The sequence below is a fragment of the Brachyhypopomus gauderio genome, chromosome 3 (assembly GCF_052324685.1).
Source record: "Brachyhypopomus gauderio isolate BG-103 chromosome 3, BGAUD_0.2, whole genome shotgun sequence".
Taxonomy (NCBI): domain Eukaryota; kingdom Metazoa; phylum Chordata; class Actinopteri; order Gymnotiformes; family Hypopomidae; genus Brachyhypopomus; species Brachyhypopomus gauderio.
Window position 1 is genome coordinate 22,868,399 of NC_135213.1, and position 18,749 is coordinate 22,887,147.

The window sequence follows — 18,749 nt, forward strand, 5'->3', positions numbered from 1 at the left end:
ATTTCTGCAGTAAAGCAAATTTATTTTCGTAAATTAAATCTCATTTGGGAGAGTTTCAGCTTTCATATGAGTCATTTCTAAAACCAATCCATGAATTTAAAGTCAGGTTATAAGCTTTTGTTTCCACAACATGGATAAGCGACAGAACTTATGTCAGGGACTGTATGACACTGGTCCACCCTTTACAGCTAGAACAGCTTCAACTCTTCTGGGAATGCTGTCCACAAGGTTTAGGAGTTTATCGGGATTTTTGACCATTCTTCCAGAAGCACATTTGTGAGGTCACATACTGATGATGGACAAGAAGGCCTGGCTCTCAGTCTCCGCTCCAATTCATCCCAAAGGTGTTCTATCAGGTTGAGGTCAGGACTCTGTGCAGGCCACTCAAGTTTACATTTATATTTACATTTATGGCATTTAGCAGACGCTCTTATCCAGAGTGACTTACAAAGTTCATCCACACCAGACTCTGCCATCCATGTCTTTATGGACTTGCTTTGTGCACTGGTGCACAGTCATGTTGGAAGAGGAAGGGGCCAGCTCTAAACTGTTCCCACAAAGTTGGGAGCATGGAATTGTCCAAAATGAGTTATTTTCATTGGAACTCATGAAAATAACCAGCTCAAGCCCAGCTCCTGAAAAACAACCCCACACCATAATCCCCCCCTTCACCAAACTTTACACTTGGCACAATTCAGTCAAGCAAGTACCATTCTCCTGGCAACCTCCAAACCCAGACTCGTCCATCAGATTGCCAGATGGAGAAGCGTGATTCGTTACTCCAGTGGTGGCGTGATTTAAGCTAGAGATATACTTGCTGTTAACTACGTGTTCATGGCTGCTTCGCGTATCCTGTGTTGGTTTGGTGCGTAGGTCTTGCACGTCCTCCAAAAGTTAACGCGACGCGTACGCGAGGTGCAATACACACAAAACCGCTAGGGGCAGTGTAGCCGCTAACCAGCATCAAAATGGACACAACGATATCCAACGACACAAACTCGCCATTCTCACAACGTCTTTGATTTAACGGCATTACGTACCACCTACGAAGGGATCGCTGTCGTTTTTTCTGTCGTGACCGTAAAATTACCCAAAGGCTAATCTCCTCGAGTGTTGCCATGTTTGCATCGTTAAAATACCAAAGCCCTTTCTACGTTCTGCCCTCTAGTGGAAGCCTCCAGTTTCACACGTTGCACATAGGCTAGTATGTTCTCAGTAACATTCACAACGCAGCCAGTTGTCTACGCGAACGCATGGGCAAACAGCAAGTATGTTTCTAGCCTTACATCACTGCATGCAACTCTTTGCATTGCACTTGGTGATGTATGGCTTGGATGCAGCTGCTCGTCCATGGAACCCAAACCATGAAGCTCTCTGTGCACTGTTCTTGAGCTAATCTGAAGGCCACATGAAGTTTGGATGTCTGTAGTGATTGCCTCTGCAGAAAGTTGGCAACCTCTTCGCACTATGTGCTTCAGCATCTGCTAACCCCGCTCCGTCAGTTTACATGGCCTACCACTTCGTGTCTGAGGTGATGTTTTTTCCAAACACTTCCATTTTCTTATAATACAGCTGGTAGTTGGCATCCTATCAAAGTTCCACGCTGGAATTCACTGAGCTCCTGAGAGCGACCCATTCTTTCACAATTATTTGTAAAACAGCATGCATGCTTAGGATACACCTTTGGCCATGGAAGTGATTGGAACACCTGATTCATTTGGATGGGTGAGCGAATACTTTTGGCAATATAGTGTAATTCAGCACACACATGGACACTCAGTAGGCCACACAGAGGAGTCACACAGAAGATTCACGCAGAAGAGCCATACCGAAGGAGATCGCAAAGATCTCTTGTCCACATCGACTCCTTGTTGTCCCTGGAGACATGCTGTCAGCTTCTTATGTGTGCTGTGTGACACCTGTTTAACCAGTTCCAAACGCTTCTCGACCTGCAATATATATATACAATGAGCCACACCCCAAACACACACACACACTGAAATAACTCAGGAAATTATCATCTTTGTTTCACGGTCACTGCTGCTGAATAGGTCATGTTTACCAAACCACAGATATGCAAGGAAACATTTGTGCACATACAAACACACACACACAAACACACACACTCATGGACACTCATGGACACACATGCAAATATGCACACACACGCACACATTCTTACCTGAAGTAAATCATCACTTAACACCTCGGTTTTTTCGGCCCTGAGAAGGTAAAGGCAGGACAGGGATCAGAGCCACACACACACACCATGAATTAGCATAACAATGACACTAAGTGATGAATAATACACTTTATTTATAGAGAACTTTTCATAGAGTTTACAGATCCTAGCATTTTTCATTTTCTGTTTTACACAGAGATGGTTAAGATGCTGATAAAGCACAAACAATTAAATCTAAAATCAATAGTACAGAGATTCAATTAAATGGCAAATAGTAAACTATGCAACCAATTGAGATAAATAAACTATGCAAAGACGAGCTTACACAAGTTTTAATGTGGATTTAAAGAAAACCTGTCTAAATGTTGGAGATTGTGTGTCTTAAGTTCCATCTCATGAGGAGTGATTGGCCAACTCATGTACTCCAGCAAAGCTCATGTACTCTGTTAAAATCCAGCAAAGCTCATGTACTCTGTTAAAATCCAGCAAAGCTCATGTACTCTGTTAACATCCAGCAAAGCTCATGTGCTCTGTTAACATCCAGCAAAGCTCATGTACTCTGTTAACATCCAGCAAAGCTCATGTACTCTGTTAACATCCAGCAAAGCTCATGTACTCTGTTAACATCCAGCAAAGCTCATGTACTCTTAACATCCAGCAAAGCACATGTACTCTGTTAACATCCAGCAAAGCACATGTACTCTGTTAACATCCAGCAAAGCGCATGTACTCTGTTAACATCCAGCAAAGCGCATGTACTCTGTTAACATCCAGCAAAGCACATGTACTCTATTAAAATCCAGCAAAGGTCATATACTCTGTTAAAATCCAGCAAAGTGCAAGTACTCTGTTAAAATCCAGCAAAGGTCATATACTCTGTTAAAATCCAGCAAAGTGCAAGTACTCTGTTAAAATCCAGCAATGCCCTCATTGAAGTTCTGGTCACACATTAAATTCTTGGAAGTTTCAAGGAAACAGTGGTAAAAATGAATTTCAACCACTGATGTGATGTCTTTGTGGCCTAAGCATATGTGGCAGAGCCTGCAAAACAGTTTGCCCCTCATAACTCTGAACCAAAGCATCTCCTCAACATGGCTAAAAACTAAACAAACTCTTCCCAGCCTCTGTTAATTACAATCACAACCTGTAAATTACAATGTGTGCCAAGTTTGTCGGTAGGGAGGATCGTGGTACAAGACTACATCATTTAAAAAACACCCAGAATTCATAAAAGACATTTCAGGCAGTTGAGAAAAATGACCCCTATGGGAGAGTGTTGCTCCCTCTTAGCGTGTACTAGCGGCTTTGTAACTTTGTAGATTGTTTAATATGCACAAATAGCTATATAAGTGCTATATAAGACACTAAAGGGACAATCAGAGGTGCATCCCAGGTCCTCTTTAAAACCACCAACAGAGAGATGGGCACTCGAGTGAAACTTAGACACTTATACTGTATATTAACTGTTATGACAGCTAAAATACACCCAGATAGATTTGGTTAGTTTACGTTAGACACTTAGCCATCATTACAGCTAGCATAGTAGCCCCAATTAGCGTAGTAGCCACTTATAAACAAACATCAAAACAACTTCCGACATATTAAGAATTGAGTATAATTAAGTATAACCATTGTGTTCTATACAGTTTTGAGCACGCCAAATATGAATAGTGATATGTAAATAGTTTTTAGATGTGATTTTTGGTCAAAAAGTTTCAGTGTCATTCTAAGATGGGAGCTTACATTTTTACAGTATTGGCAATAAGACTCACTAAAATTTGGGGGATAATGGTGGACGATGGACAATAGGAGCTACCAAGGTAATAAATAAAATAGTCATCTTCCATCTCCTAAGTCCCTAAGTGTTACGGTGACAGCTCCGGACCCTTCCCTGTGGGCGTGCCGCTACGTTGTCTGCGTGTCGTTGTCCATGTATGTACTTCCGTGGGTGTGGGTTGTTTGTGAGCGTGTTCGTGGTCACACCTGTGCCTTGTCTCGAGATCACGAGGGTATATGTTGATCGTCTATTTAACGTGCGTTCGCGCAGTGTCCTGTGCTCGTCTTTGTCTGAGTGTCATTACGTCCGTGCTTGTGTGTATGTGTTCTGAGTTTAAGACACTCAATAAAGTTGCGCTTGAGTGTGCACGCTGGAGTTTGTGCCTTGTCATTCCGCCCGCACCCCCGCGTTACAGAAAGACGAGCCGAAACAAGGATGAAGCCAGGACGTTCGTCCCGTGCCAAGAAGGGGAAGAGGGCGAGCCGCCACCCCCACCCCTCTCCCCCTGTGCGACGCCGCAATGCTCCCGCGACAGAGGAGGAGCTCGAGAGGGACCCGGTATGCGCAGCCCTCCTGCGTTATGCACGGGAAGCAACAGAGGAGTCAAAGGCGGAGCACTACCGCCAGGCTGCCCAGCGAGCTTGGCGGACGGGATTCGGCTCCCCGACGAGGGACTCCTCTCCCCTGGCAGCTGATAGACAGGGGTTTCCTATGACGTCGTCTCTATGCCCCCCAGAGGACCCGTTGGTGGTGTATGCGGGGATGGTCACTCCCGTGGAAGAGTTCGGGAGTGGGGACTCGGAAGAGGAGGAGACGGACGGTGGAGCCAGCTACTCCCCGTCAGTAGCCTCTGCTCCTACGGAGTGTTACGGGGAGGACGTGAGTCCTCCGCCATCGGTGTACTCCGCCCCCACTGTATATTACGGGGAGGGGGAAGACGACGCAAGCCCTCCCGCATCTGAGTGTTCCATCCCCACATTGTACTACGGTGAAGGGGTGGGTGACGTCAGCCATCCTGCGTCAGAGTGTTCTATCCCCACCCTGTACTATGGTGAAGGGGTGGGTGACATCAGCCCTCCTGCGTCAGAGTGTTCTATCCCCACCCTGTACTACGGTGAAGGGGTGGGTGACGTCAGCCCTCCTGCATCGGAGTGCTCCGAGGGCGTGTCACACGCGGAGAGGAAGACCCCAACTCCGAAGGACTGCTCCGGAGAGACCGTGAGGGAGAAGAGGCGTGCAGAAGAAGGCGTGCCTCTTCCCTACCCCGAGGGCATCCCGATGGACTGCTCCCGGGCTGACACGCCGGAGCAGCCGATGGACTGCGCCCGGGCTGACACGCCGGAGCAGCCGATGCGTTGGAGTTCGGGTGGCTCTGAGCGGGAGATGGAGGTGGAGGAACCCACACACGGGACACGGCCGGCAGAGCGACCGCCCAGAAGAGGCGGGGGTCCCCTAGGGGGAGTTCGACGGGAGGAGACGGAAAGGCGGCAGGCGTACCCTGCGCCGCGTCCTCCAACAGCTTCCCCGGCGACGGAAGGCGCCCACCGAGAGGGCTGCTGGGGCGTCCGCCGCTGGCGGGGGATCCGCGCGGAAGGCGGAGGGAGTACCGCCCACTGCCGCGCCTGCAAACCAGGGGGTGTTTTCTCCCTTGGCCGCTCTCCTGGCCATGATAAACGTGTCCCCGTGTCTGTCAGTACCCGTGTTTGTGTCTGTCCCCGTGTTTCTACCAAACCCGATGTTCCCTCTTGTGCCCTTTGTGTTCAACGTTCCCGTGTGCGTTTGTCGCTGTGCCATTGTTTAATGTTTTCTCCCCTGTCTTCCCAGGGAGGGTGTTCTAGGGCTGTTTGTGGCGGGAAGACGGCTCTCTGAGGCTCGTGGTCCCGGCGGTTCCGGACCTGCCCGTCGGTGTAGGTTCGGGGCTTTCCAGCTGCGCGGGACGCTCCGGGAGTAGTGAGCCCCTGGTGGGGGGTTCTGTTACGGTGACAGCTCCGGACCCTTCCCTGTGGGCGTGCCGCTACGTTGTCTGCGTGTTGTTGTCCATGTATGTACTTCCGTGGGAGTGGGTTGTTTGTGAGCGTGTTCGTGGTCACACCTGTGCCTTGTCTCGAGATCACGAGGGTATGTGTTGATCGTCTATTTAACGTGCGTTCGCGCAGTGTCCTGTGCTCATCTTTGTCTGAGTGTCATTACGTCCGTGCTTGTGTGTATGTGTTCTGAGTTTAAGACACTCAATAAAGTTGCGCTTGAGTGTGCGCGCTGGAGTTTGTGCCTCATCATTCCGCCCGCACCCCCGCGTTACACTAAGCTTGGTAAAGACTCGTGACTTGACTTTGACTCTAGCATAAAAAGTCGTGACTTGACTTAGACTAACCTAAAAAATCATGACTTGATTTGGACTTGTATCTTGCGACTTTTCTGATACACACACACACACACACACACACACACACACACACACACACACACACACACACACACACACATGCTGCTTCAAGATGCTTAAAACATCAAAAGCAGAACAAAGTGAAACGTAACGGGCAGCCTTTGCCGACTTTAGACTGGGGTGATATGCTCTGACTTCTGGTAAGGATGCTGTGCTTTGGATTACATGAAGCGTAATAGTCTTATCTAAAGGTTATTAAAGCATGTACTTATTACTCAGGTTAATATACTTATTACTCAGTATCATCTACTCAGTTTCTTGTTGGCAGGGAGAGACCTTAGAGAGCAGGCACCTCACAGAAGCCTGTAACATGACACACTGTAGATATTCAATTGACACTTTATTGAATGGGCTTGAAAGTATTTTTGGTTTAGTAGGGCACTATCTTAAAATTACTACACATTTCTGGTGGAAGTGGGTATTTTGCTATGCTAAAACATCCATCTTTATCAAGCAAACAAAGCCAGCTATAATGCTAGCTAACATTAGACAAAATACAAATTTTTGAATGTACCCTATAACTACAAAAGTGAAAATGAAATGGTTAAATGGCAAACAGTGAGCACTCTTCAAAGACAAGTAATGAAAAGAGACTTACTGTGATGGTTTGTTTGAGTTTCTGCGTCCTGACCTAGAAAGACGCAGCTTTTTCCCCCACAAAGCCATGACGAATTGAGGAGGATGACACACACACACACACACCCACATGCTCACTCACACAGACCCGCCCTCACATGCATGCACCCCCACCCCCACACACATACATACACACACACACACACACACACACACACACACGGCCATCCAGAGAGGAAGTAAGAGAATGAGAAATGGGGAGGAGTTAAAGGGAAAACATCTGAGGAATGAGACCTGACAGACAGGTGCGATTACAGACAGGTGTTATCACACTCGGGGTGCGATCATACTTGGGTACGATCACACTTGGGTGCGATCACACTCGGGTGCGATCACACTCAGCCTTGGGCATTTAAAACAACACACATTACAACTTTCTACAACTTTCCTTTTAATTTTAAGTCCTAGCAGAGCTCCACACACCTCACAGAAGTCCTGAAGCATTATAACCCATCCACTGAAGCGTTATAACCCATCCACTGAAGCGTTATAACCCATCCACTGAAGCGTTATAACCCATCCACTGACGCGTTATAACCCATCCACTGAAGCGTTATAACCCATCCACTGAAGCGTTATAACTCAACCACTGAAGCGTTATAACCCATTTTATTTCACTCATCTGATACAGACCAACAAACAATGATCTCATGCAACTCAGTGGAAGAGAATATTCAGGGAATATTCAGAATGCAGTAGTGGTGTTTATAAACCCTGATTACTCGTTTATGTCATGTTGAGGACCCCGGCCCCTCCCTTTTGGGCATGTGTTTACGTCGTCTGCGTCTGCTCGTCTACGTCAGTGGATCTCCGTGGGTGCGGTTTCGTCCTGTGATAATCCGTCTCACCTGTGGCTCATCTCGTCATCACATGGGGTTTATGTGGTTTGTCTACTTAATGTGCGTTCGCGCAGTGTCCTGTGCTCGTCGTTGTCTGAGTCTACACGTTTACGTGTACGTTTCATGTTTTTCCGTGCGCTTCACACGCTATATGTTAAATGTAATAAAAGTGACGTCTGCTGCCAGAAGGAATTCCGTGTCTCATCCTCGTCCTGCCCGCGCATCCCAGAACGACGAGCCAACCCGAGACACTATGCCAGGCTACACCACCCGGCCGAAGAAGGGCAAACGCCCTAGCAAGCGGCATCACCGTGCCTCTTCCTCCCCCCCGCGCCATGAAACCACGGCGACTTTCGAGGAGATGGAGACCCGGCGTGTGCTTTTCAGCTGGCTACGGCTCGGGCGTGTGAGCGCGACAACCCCGAGCTGGCGGAAATGCTCCGCGAGGGCGTGGTGAAGGTATGGAGGAGGGAGCGACACCCCCCTCCTTCCCGCGCCCTCTCGCCTCTGAGGGTGGGCTCCTGCGTGATAGGCGCCACCGCGTCAACCCCAGAGAGCGAGTTTAGGGAGGAGGACTCGGAGGAAGAGGATTACCTCCCCCCGCCCGTGTGCCCCTCTCCCACTGTACGCTACGGTGAGGAGGAGGAGGAGGATGATGAGAACTACCCTTTGTCCGTGTGTTCCGCTCCCACCGTGGACTACGGTGGGGAGGAGGAGGATGATGAGGACTACCCTCCGTCTGTGTGCTCGGCTCCCACCGTAGACTACAGTGGGGAGGAGGAAGAGGAAGAGGAGTCTCACACACAGGAGGAGGACGGCTCCTACACGGAGGAAGAAGAGGAGAGTCCTTCCCCCTCAGAGCTCTCTGCGGGGACCGTGAAGGGCGCGTCCTCCAGACCGTCAGTGGCCAGCACCATGGACTACTCCCGGGGTGAGAGCCCGGCAGAGTCCATGAAATGGAGCCTGGGCGGTGAGGAGGAACAGATGGAGACCGATGGGACTCCCATGCGACCCACCTGGAGTGTCCTTCAGCCGCGCTGCACCCGACGCATCCGCCAGCCGCGCTGCACCCAGTGGAGGGTTTGCAGCGAGGGCAGGAGGAGGACCGCCCACCGCAGCACCAGCAGCTCCCAGCAGCTCCCAGTCTCTCTCCCCTGATCGCCCTCCTCCTGGCGCGTAGCTTGGCGCCTATGTCGTGTGTGTCTGTTCCGGTGTTTGTGTGTCTTCCCATATGTGTGCCTAATCCCTTTTTCCCTTTCATGCCTCTATGTGTTAATGTATCGGTTTGTGTGTTTGTGAACGTCCCGTTGAGTGTGTCCAACGTCTTTTCCCCGGTCTTCCCAGGGAGGGTGTTCTAGGCTGTTCGTGGCGGACTCTCTACCGAGGGCGGTGTCCTCCCAGACGCATGACTGAGCGCGTCGGATCCGCCCATCGACGTGGGTTCGGGGCACATGGTCCTGTTAGCACCCCGGGACGGGTAGTGCCCTTGGTGGGGGAGTCTGTCATGTTGAGGACCCCGGCCCCTCCCTTTTGGGCGTGTGTTTACGTCGTCCGCGTCTGCTCGTCTACGTCAGTGGATCTCCGTGGGTGCGGTTTCGTCCTGTGATAACCTGTCTCACCTGTGGCTCATCTCGTCATCACATGGGGTTTATGTGGTTTGTCTATTTAATGTGCATTCGCGCAGTGTCCTGTGCTCGTCGTTGTCTGAGTCTACACGTTTACGTATACGTTTCTTGTTTTTCCGTGCGCTTCACGCGCTATATGTTAAATGTAATAAAAGTGACGTCTGCTGCCAGAAGGAATTCCGTGTCTCATCCTTCGTCCTGCCCGCGCGTCACAGTTTAGCCTGGTTTATGTGCGGCTTACTGATTATTCACTTCACTTAGGCCTACATTTAACTTGATTTTGTAGTATGCTAAAGTTATTTATCTTGTTAACAATGTGAACTTTGTTAACAGTTCAAATATTAAAGCCTTTGAACTCAAAGGTTCTACATAAATAATAACACCTAATAAACATAACATACATACTCAGCACAGTGTGCTCTATGGGGGGGTAAACATACATACCCAGCATATTGTGTTCTATGGGGTTAGAACAATGGGTTCTATGGATCAATGTGTAACAATCACTCTGCATAATGAAAGACATTAAAGTAAAACAGAAAATGTAGGCTGTATGGGACAGGGAAGAACACGGTTCAAGGACACAGACCCACAGGCATTCATGTTCCTGCTGCTGGCGTTTACTCCAGGGCATGATGGTTTTCACTGCTGTTTTTGACACAAAGATCCATATCAGTACCAGTTCTGCCACATCTTTGCCTATTGCCTCAATTACATCCTGTAGCACAGATCACTGTAGAAACTCAAAGTTAAAACTGAAATCCTCATAACTGACCCCAAAGGTTGTTTTCATGCCAGGATTGTGGAGAAATGGGCCTTTGGGGCCACTGAATGTTTCAATTGCAGACCCAAACTATTTTCCATCTGTTAATAAAACTGCACTCAGCTTTATATGCCCAACATATGTGCTCCAGCCCTTCAAAGTTTCCTGTAATGCCCTTTGTGTTGATGTGTCTGCTAATACCCAGACTAACCACACAACATCAACCAACCACCAGCTACTTGGGTTCTAACACTCTAGGGATAGAACAACGCACTCTGCTCAATTCACAATACTGGATTCACAATTTGATTTTCTCATGATATTTGAAACAATTTGTACAAATTGTACACAAATTGTTACAAAATGTACTTAAAACAAAATGTAGCTTTACCATATATTGCTGAAAGCATTCCTTTATATTTCTGAAGCATAAATAATGCAAAAATAAAACAAGATTCTTCATTCCCCTGCATTTAAGATAAAATACAATGAGAAATAAAGGAAAGTTTGTTTATATTGTTGGTTTATAATGTGTTATTATACCAAATGTGTAACTGTCACAGCCTCATAGGTCAAGTGTGCCCCCTAGTGTAAATAATACAATTGCATAATAAACAGACCACGGTATTGTCCATCATGCATGTAGTCAAATTTCTGCAATGATAACTTCATTCCCATCCTCACATTCCAGTCCTAGCTGAGCTTCTCTGTACATAAAGTCCAGCCTCAACATTTTGTTTAAGTTCTGATCCTAGCTTATTTCCAACAGCATCAGATTCTAACACTCAGAAGTATCCTTTCCCAATGTCCTCTCCTACAGTACATCTGATATTTATTGATGAGGTACATCTTTTGCCATTGAAACACTGTTACGATGGTTTACTCAGTCTGTGTCCTCTTTCTTTCATCTTCCAAATATATATTACTCTTGTCCTGAAGATTTCACAACCAGCCAAACAAAAACTAACAAGTAACATGATCTGTTTCCTAACCCCATATTTTCCTTCTCTAATCTGGCTCTCACCCTCAGACATCCTTCTGTAAATGTACTAGTATTCATGTGTTGGTCAGTCAGACTGCTTAACTGCCACAATTCTTTTAAATACCATTGTAAATGTAATTATAAATGCAATGAGTAAAGCACAAAAACTCAATGAGCATCACCAGAAGCCAAACCATATATATTACTGCTGCCTTTGTGTCATGGTCATGCCGTATATATATTACTGCTGCCTTCATGTCATGGTCATAGCGTACATGTTACTGCTGCCTTTGTGTCATGGTCATACCATTTACCATAGCATACCATATGCAGTATATGTTACTACTGCCTTTGTGTCATGGTCATACCGTATATATTACTGCTGCTTTTGTGTCACGGTCATGCCATATATATTACTGCTGCCTTCGTGTCATGGTCATACTGTATACCATATACCATACCATATGCAGTATATGCCTTTGTGCTGTTACTGCTGCCTTTGTGTCATGGTCATACTGTAAGTTATTGCTGCCTACTACCTATTACCTAGGATGTATTCTGTGATCAGAAGCAAAGCACTTTGTAAGTCACTCTGGATAAGAGCGTTCGTTAAATGCCGTAAATGTAAATGTAAATGCTGCCTTCGTGTCATGGTCATACCATATACCACACCATACCATATGCAGTATATGTTACTGCTGCCTTTGTGTCATGGTCATGCTGTATATATTACTGCTGCCTTTGTGTCATGGTCATACCATTTACCATACCATACCATATGCAGTATATGTTACTGCTGCCTGTGTGTCATGGTCATACCATATACCACACAATACCATATGCAGTATATGTTACTGCTGCCTTTGTGTCATGGTCATGCTGTATATATTACTGCTGGCTGCCTTTGTGTCATGGTCATACTGTAAGTTACTGCTGCCTTCATGTCATGGTCATACCATATACCACACAATACCATATGCAGTATATGTTACTGCTGCCTTTGTGTCATGGTCATACCATTTACCATACCATACCAAATGCAGTATATGTTACTGCTGCCTTTGTGCCATGGTTTCACCTCTTTAGCATTATGGTTCCCATGGCAACAGTGCATTGCTACCCAATTTCCTCTTTAACTGTTGGAGAAGGGTGAAGGTTAGGGTTAGGGATTAGGGATCAGGGTTATGGTTAGGGGTTATGATTAGGTTAGGTTTAAGGTTATATACATCAGCAGCTGTAGGGAAATACTTCAACCCCATTGGCCACCCACACCCTCAGAATGTGCATATAAATATGAACAGCAAATATCAGAAAGTCTCCGTGTTCTCCTGAGTGCAGGATGTTCTCTTGAGGGGGTGATAATAATAGTTCATATACAAAGAAAAACAGACTGCACAAAGCCAAGAACATCCATTCAGTGTAGAGGAGTGCCGCGTTTACCTCATGTTTACCCCATTAGAATTTGTCTGTTTATATAAAACAAACCAATCATACCAATGAACAAAAGACAGCTGAACTGAATAACAAGGGGCGGGGAGAACGAAGAGAAGGCATGACAACCTGAAAGAAAACCATAGAAACCAATACAGAGGCACAAAAGCAAGACAGACAGGTGGGGCGGGACCAGATGTGACAGCATGTTCCTGCTCCGCTCAGCCAGAATGGTCACCGATGCCACAAGATTTTCAGCCTGAGTCTGATCCCAGAGCCTGATCCCAGTTCCAAGGATTCTTCAAAGCACAGGATTCTCCTGGCCACCGGCATGGAGCGTGCCATTCCGCCCTTCATCTCAAGCATGACAGATGCCTCCCTATCTCCAGTATCCATCCTAGAGAGCACCATGCAAGGACACCGCCTCCACCATTTCCACCATTTCCATCTCCTACAAAAACAGCTCTTCTGCCAGGTCTGCAATGAGGTCTTCGAACACCAACCCAGACAACCTTAACACCCAACACAACCCAGACTTTTCAACATAGGCCAAGCCAGCCTGCTTGACATTGATTTCTGCAGTCGCAAACCCGCCCTATTTCCCTATCCTAGAATGACAGTCCATCAAATATCTTCAATCTTTGGCTGCAAGTGCTTGTTCCAATGTCTCCTGCATCTGTATCACAGCTTGGGTCTCCGCTCCTACCAGAGTGTTCACGAGATCAGTCTGGCTCATCTTCATCTTCCTGTGAGCCTGTGAAGTATTTTGTCTTGTGTCCCTCTTGGTTCATTCAGTTTCTTCAGGGTTGTCACTAGTCTTGTCCTCTTGTCCTTATGGGTCATGTCCTGCTCATTCGTTCTGTCATTGTCCAGTTTGCTCTTGTTTTTGCTGTGTCTTTTTCATCATGTCCTCCCATCTAGATTCGTACTTTGAAGTAAGAGGCTCCACAGCATGAGTTCAGAGCATTATAGGCCTACTGTTTTCCCAAACAGATTCTGTTGTAAAGTACTGTATATTTACCTGATCACCATTACAGGTGATTGTGAGGAATGCTCCTTCTCAGGTTTCCCAGATGATCTCTGTAAACAGAATTCAGAGACTGGACTGCCCTAGTGTTGGGTGAGTCTGTACAGTTGTGATCAAATTTATTCAACCCCCACTGAAATAAAGTGTTTTGGCCAGTTTGACATTGATTTTGATCATTTCAGTCATCTTATTTACAATTATATCAAAGAGGCACTTATAAATTAGACAAACATAACATAATATTTATGATGGAATAACCACAAATGTCTTTACTGTGCTCACATCATTATCAGTTTTATTCAACCCCCTAGTGATATTATTTTTTAGTACTTAGTACAACATCCTTTTCCAGTTATGACAGCTTTCAAGCGTGAAGCATAGCTTGACACAAGTGTCTTGCAGCGACCTATGGGTATCTTAGCCCATTCTTCATGGGCAAAAGCCTCCAGTTCAGTCACATTCTTAGGCTTGCGCACTGCAACTGCCTTCTTTAGGTCCCACCAGAGGTTCTCAATTGGATTTAAGTCTGGTGATTGCGATGGCCACTCTAGAATGTTCCAGCCTTTCATGTTCAACCATGCTCTAGTGGACTTGGATGTGTGCTTCGGATCATTGTCCTGTTGGAAGGTCCAACGTCTCCCAAGCCGCAGGTTTGTGACTGACTCCATCACATTTTCCTCCAAGAACCCCTGGTACTGAAGGGAATTCATGGTACCCTGCACACGTTGAAGCTTTCCTGTACCATTAGAAGCAAAACAGCCCCAAAGCATAATTGACCCCCCGCCATGCTTCACAGTAGGCAAGGTGTTCTTTTGTTCATAAGCCTGGTTCTTCCTTCTCCAAACATAGCGCTGGTCCATTGTCCCAAACAGTTCTAATTTAGTTTCATCTGACCACAGTACACTGTCCCAAAACCTTTGTGGCTTGTCCACATGACTTTTGGCATACTGCAGTCGACTTTTCTTGTTCTTTGGAGTCAGCAAGGGGGTGCGTCTGGGCGTTCTGGCATGGAGGTCTTCGTTATGCAGTGCGCGCCTTATTGTCTGAGCTGAAACTTCAGTGCCCACATCTGACAGGTCTTTTTCCAGTTCCTTAGCAGTCACGCGGGGATTTTTCTCCACATTACGCTTCAGGTAGCGCACAGCAGTCGCGGTCAGGATCTTCTTTCTGCCACGACCAGGTAACGTTTCCACTGTGCCCTTTAACTTGAACTTGCGAATGATACTTCCGATAGTGTCTCTTGGAATATTTAACAACTTCGCAATCTTTTTATATCCATTGCCATTCTTGTGAAGAGCAATAACCTCTTCTCTTGTCTTCTGGGACCATTCTCTTGCCTTCACCATGCTTGGAAACACACCAGTAGATGTCTAGAAGGAGCTGAGTATCACAGTCCTTTTAAATCTGCCTAATTGGTGCTTATCATGCTTGATTGCTGCTCGTTGACATCCACAGATGTTTTCAATACCTGATGGAAAACACTGGAATGAACCTCTGTTCTTAGGAGTGGTAGTCGTAAAGGGGTTGAATAATTGTGTCAATGAAGAAATCACAAAAAGGCCATTTAATACTTTATGACAAAAAAAATTGATGCTATCTTAGTTGCATTTAGTTCTTTAACAAGTCCTTGTAAGATTTCATTATGAACACAATTACAAATGTGCACTGAATTCCATAAAACCCTTCGCAGCATTGGGGGTTGAATAAATTTGATCACAACTGTATGTCCTTATATTCCCTCATTCTCTCCACCCTCCCCTATAGCAGAGTGTGTCTGGAGAATGTCTGGAGGGGTCATCTCTGTTCTCAGGCTAACCCTAACTGTAACCTTAACGCTAACCCTAACCCTAGATTGAGGGGTGATCTCTGTGCTCAGGCTAACCCTAACCATAACCCTAACCCTAGACTGAGGGGTCATCTCTTTGTCACAAGCATGAGATCAGCTGCCGTGAGTATAGTCAGAACCATCAGGTTCACACTGTGTTAACATAAGAGAGCAGAGGGATCTCCCCAACACCCTCACCCCCAAAACAACTACAAGACAGGAATGGAAGGAAGAAAGATTAATCATTTCTTCAGGTAAAGTGAAAATCAAAGTGAAAATCTCCCCTGGTATTCTCTATCCAGTACTGGCAAAACAAACATTGACCAGAAAAATCTACTGGAAGTTTCTGCTGTTTCCACAGCAACTCCTGTCACTTATGATAGCTCATGATAGTGGTCAGGAATTCATGTGGCTTGTTGTTTGTACGCATGTGCATAGCATTCAGATGTGTATAGCATTCACAGGGCAGTTTGAAAAGACCCAATTAGTGTGCCCACATAGCCTTGGCAAAAATGTGTGTCACAATTCAATTCACAGTTTGATTCAGTTCAGCCTAGGCCTAAATGACAACCACACCTGAGAAATTATTGCAATTGTAGATTTCTGAACAGTTATAATACATTATGAATACATGATTCATAAAATTAACACTACCTCCAAATTTCCATTCAGTACAATATTTTGGTTATCTAGCCTATATTTTAGCTCCTAAGTGGTTATAGCTGCATAAAACCAAGTGACAGATTGAAGACACTACAGGCACAGAAGTTACAAGATTGCAGCCTACCACTGAACAGCAAACAAATGCAATTTTATATATAACTCACAATATGCAGAAGGTCTACCATCCATAGCCTCTGATCCTTCTTATTTCAGACTCAGTGTGTAGCACAGTGCTGGTGGTGTGCAGCCTAGAAAACTAGAAACGTATCCAAGTAGAAATGACAGCCAGAGTGTCACCATCTTCCAGCATCTTCCATTTTATTGCCAGGAGATTAGAGCAGCAGGGATTTCCCTTGCTCAGCCGGCTGGATCTGAGCCACCAGTAATATCCTATGTTCAATACACTCAGTAGGAGGCCATGACTCAGCATGCAATACATCTAATCCTGCTTGTAAGGATTCCAGCTAAAACTCATTACTGTATTAATCTGCAACAGTGAGCAATAGCCAGTTTTACACACACCCACCCACACCCAAACGCAATACCTGATTTGCAGCTTTATAAATAGAACACAACAACTTGAAAATACACTTGCCCAATTGTTTTAGCACATAACTATAGACAATTGAGGGCTTGTGAAAAATGCATTTTGCATCTCAAGATGACTCACTGATTTTAAACTCCTCTTTAAAGCTCAAACTGCCTGAGTGATTCCTAATGACTCAAAAGTAATATATGGCTCCGTGTGGATGATATGTCCATAAGAGCACTTTGCATCTTAGTTTAAAGGCTGATGAGTAAATTGATCTTGTGTTAGGGTTAAGGTTCCCCTTTATACTGATCTTGGGATAGGGTTAGGGGTAGCTAATATACTGATATTGGGTTGGGGTTACAAAACATACAGATCATGGGTTAGGATTAGGGTTATCCAATATACTGATCTTGGGTTAAGGTAGCTTTACCAAACATACTGATCTTCAGTCACCATCTTGCACCATCCAGCATGACTAACCCCCAACCTCAAACCCCCAGAGGGTTAAATGATACACCAAAAACCACTACATAAGCAACAGAATGATATTTCCTTGTAAAATGAATGTTAGAAGCATTTCAATATGCTCATTCCACTTATTATTCCAATCTCACCTCCAGCTGAGATTTAGATTAAGCAACTAAATCTACACAATTTACAAACAGTTAAAATTTCAATAAAAGTAATTGTTTGCCATGTTTGAAAACAAGCTAAAAGTCAAGTGTCAGGGTTCTACACTAAATGTGCTTTAGGAATAGACTCAACTTCTTTTCTCACTGCATGTGTGCATATCGCATGGGCAGGGTTGGTGGCATCAATTAAATATTTAAACAAGGCAAAAGGTTACTGCTGTTCAACCACCATGTCTGTTTCTCTCTCTCTCTCTCTCTCACACACACACACACACACACACACACACACACAAGCAGCAGTGATGATGTATTAGAACAGTGATTCTCTCTGCAGCAGGGTCATGACCCTTCCCCAACTGACACAAGGAGCATCCTTTCCCCAAGTTATATTATCATAGTAGCATAATGCATTTATTGGTGCGACTGAATGATTTAGCGGATAAACAGTAGAGTCGAACTACTATAAAGAGGGTTGACAAGCGTTGGAAAAAAACAAAAAGGGTGTGTATAGACATAAATCACATGTTTAATAACTTACGAAAATGTATTTATGCTAGAAGCATTGATCAATATTTAATTAAACGCAAGCGTTGTTTTAAAACCAAACTTTTGCTTCATGTTTATCAAAGAGAAGCCAGCAGTCGCAAAGCAAACAAAAGCTACTGAGAGTCAGACGCATAATGTATAACATGGGCGTGAAAGGTTACACTTCGGTTTCATTCTTTCAGAGACAGCACTAAGTGCAATCAGTGACACAGTAACTATCCGACTAAGGGTTCGTGGAGTCCACATCTCCATATCGTAGGCCAACCTCGATGGTATCTTGTCCTCTGCTTCTAATCTCAAGTGAATAAGTAAAATAAACAACCCGACAATCAGTTACAGCCCTGACCGCTTCTTGACAACAGATTCGTATCGGTTCATTTTTTAACCAAAGAAGCTATCCACGCCGAACAAAATGTTATCTTTCATATTGCCAGAGCGTGAACATCAGTTACTACACATGGATGTAGGCTGCCGTTACCTGCCCACGGTCTGGTTAGCCAGCTGTCGCATTCGATTGAACTGTTTCTTCATCATGCAATCTTTGGTGTTAATCCCAACAGCAAAAGCGAGTCGACATTTCTCATTGGGAAAAGTCAGAACAGCTAAATATTTTCCCCTATAAGGTCCATAGTAAACAAATTCCCTTCGGCCCGGAAGAATGTTTGACAGTGAAGAAAAGCAAAATACATAATTTCAACGCAGACGTTTTCGCAGGTGTTGTAGTCCCTGTTCAGTGATGCTGGACCAGTCTCGCCGCTCCGAATGACAGCTCACGTAAAACCTGACGTCGTTCAGCGGTGCATTGTGGGAAATGTAGTTCAACGAGCACACCAAGACAACGTCTCT

At 45.5% G+C, this 18,749-nt stretch overlaps 1 protein-coding gene across 9 annotated transcripts in view; it reads right to left on the reverse strand.

The window, feature by feature from the left end:
• Positions 1-18,749, reverse strand: part of LOC143510783 (rho GTPase-activating protein 44-like) — a 54,662-nt gene extending 35,913 nt beyond the window's left edge. For 7 of the 9 annotated variants that reach the window (XR_013130082.1, XM_077000503.1, XM_077000498.1 and 4 more), the window contains exons 1-3: positions 7,001-7,097; positions 2,183-2,222; positions 1,830-1,949 (exon numbers count right to left, since the gene is read on the reverse strand). Coding sequence is in view for 7 of the 9 variants with exons in the window: in XM_077000503.1 (XP_076856618.1) it covers positions 1,830-1,949; positions 2,183-2,222; positions 7,001-7,068 (228 nt within the window). In the remaining 2 variants the exon portion in view is untranslated. Of the gene's footprint in view, positions 1-1,829; positions 1,950-2,182; positions 2,223-7,000; positions 7,098-16,357; positions 16,644-18,381 lie in introns of those variants that run through there. The other 2 variants (XM_077000499.1, XM_077000504.1) reach the window with 2 other exon arrangements.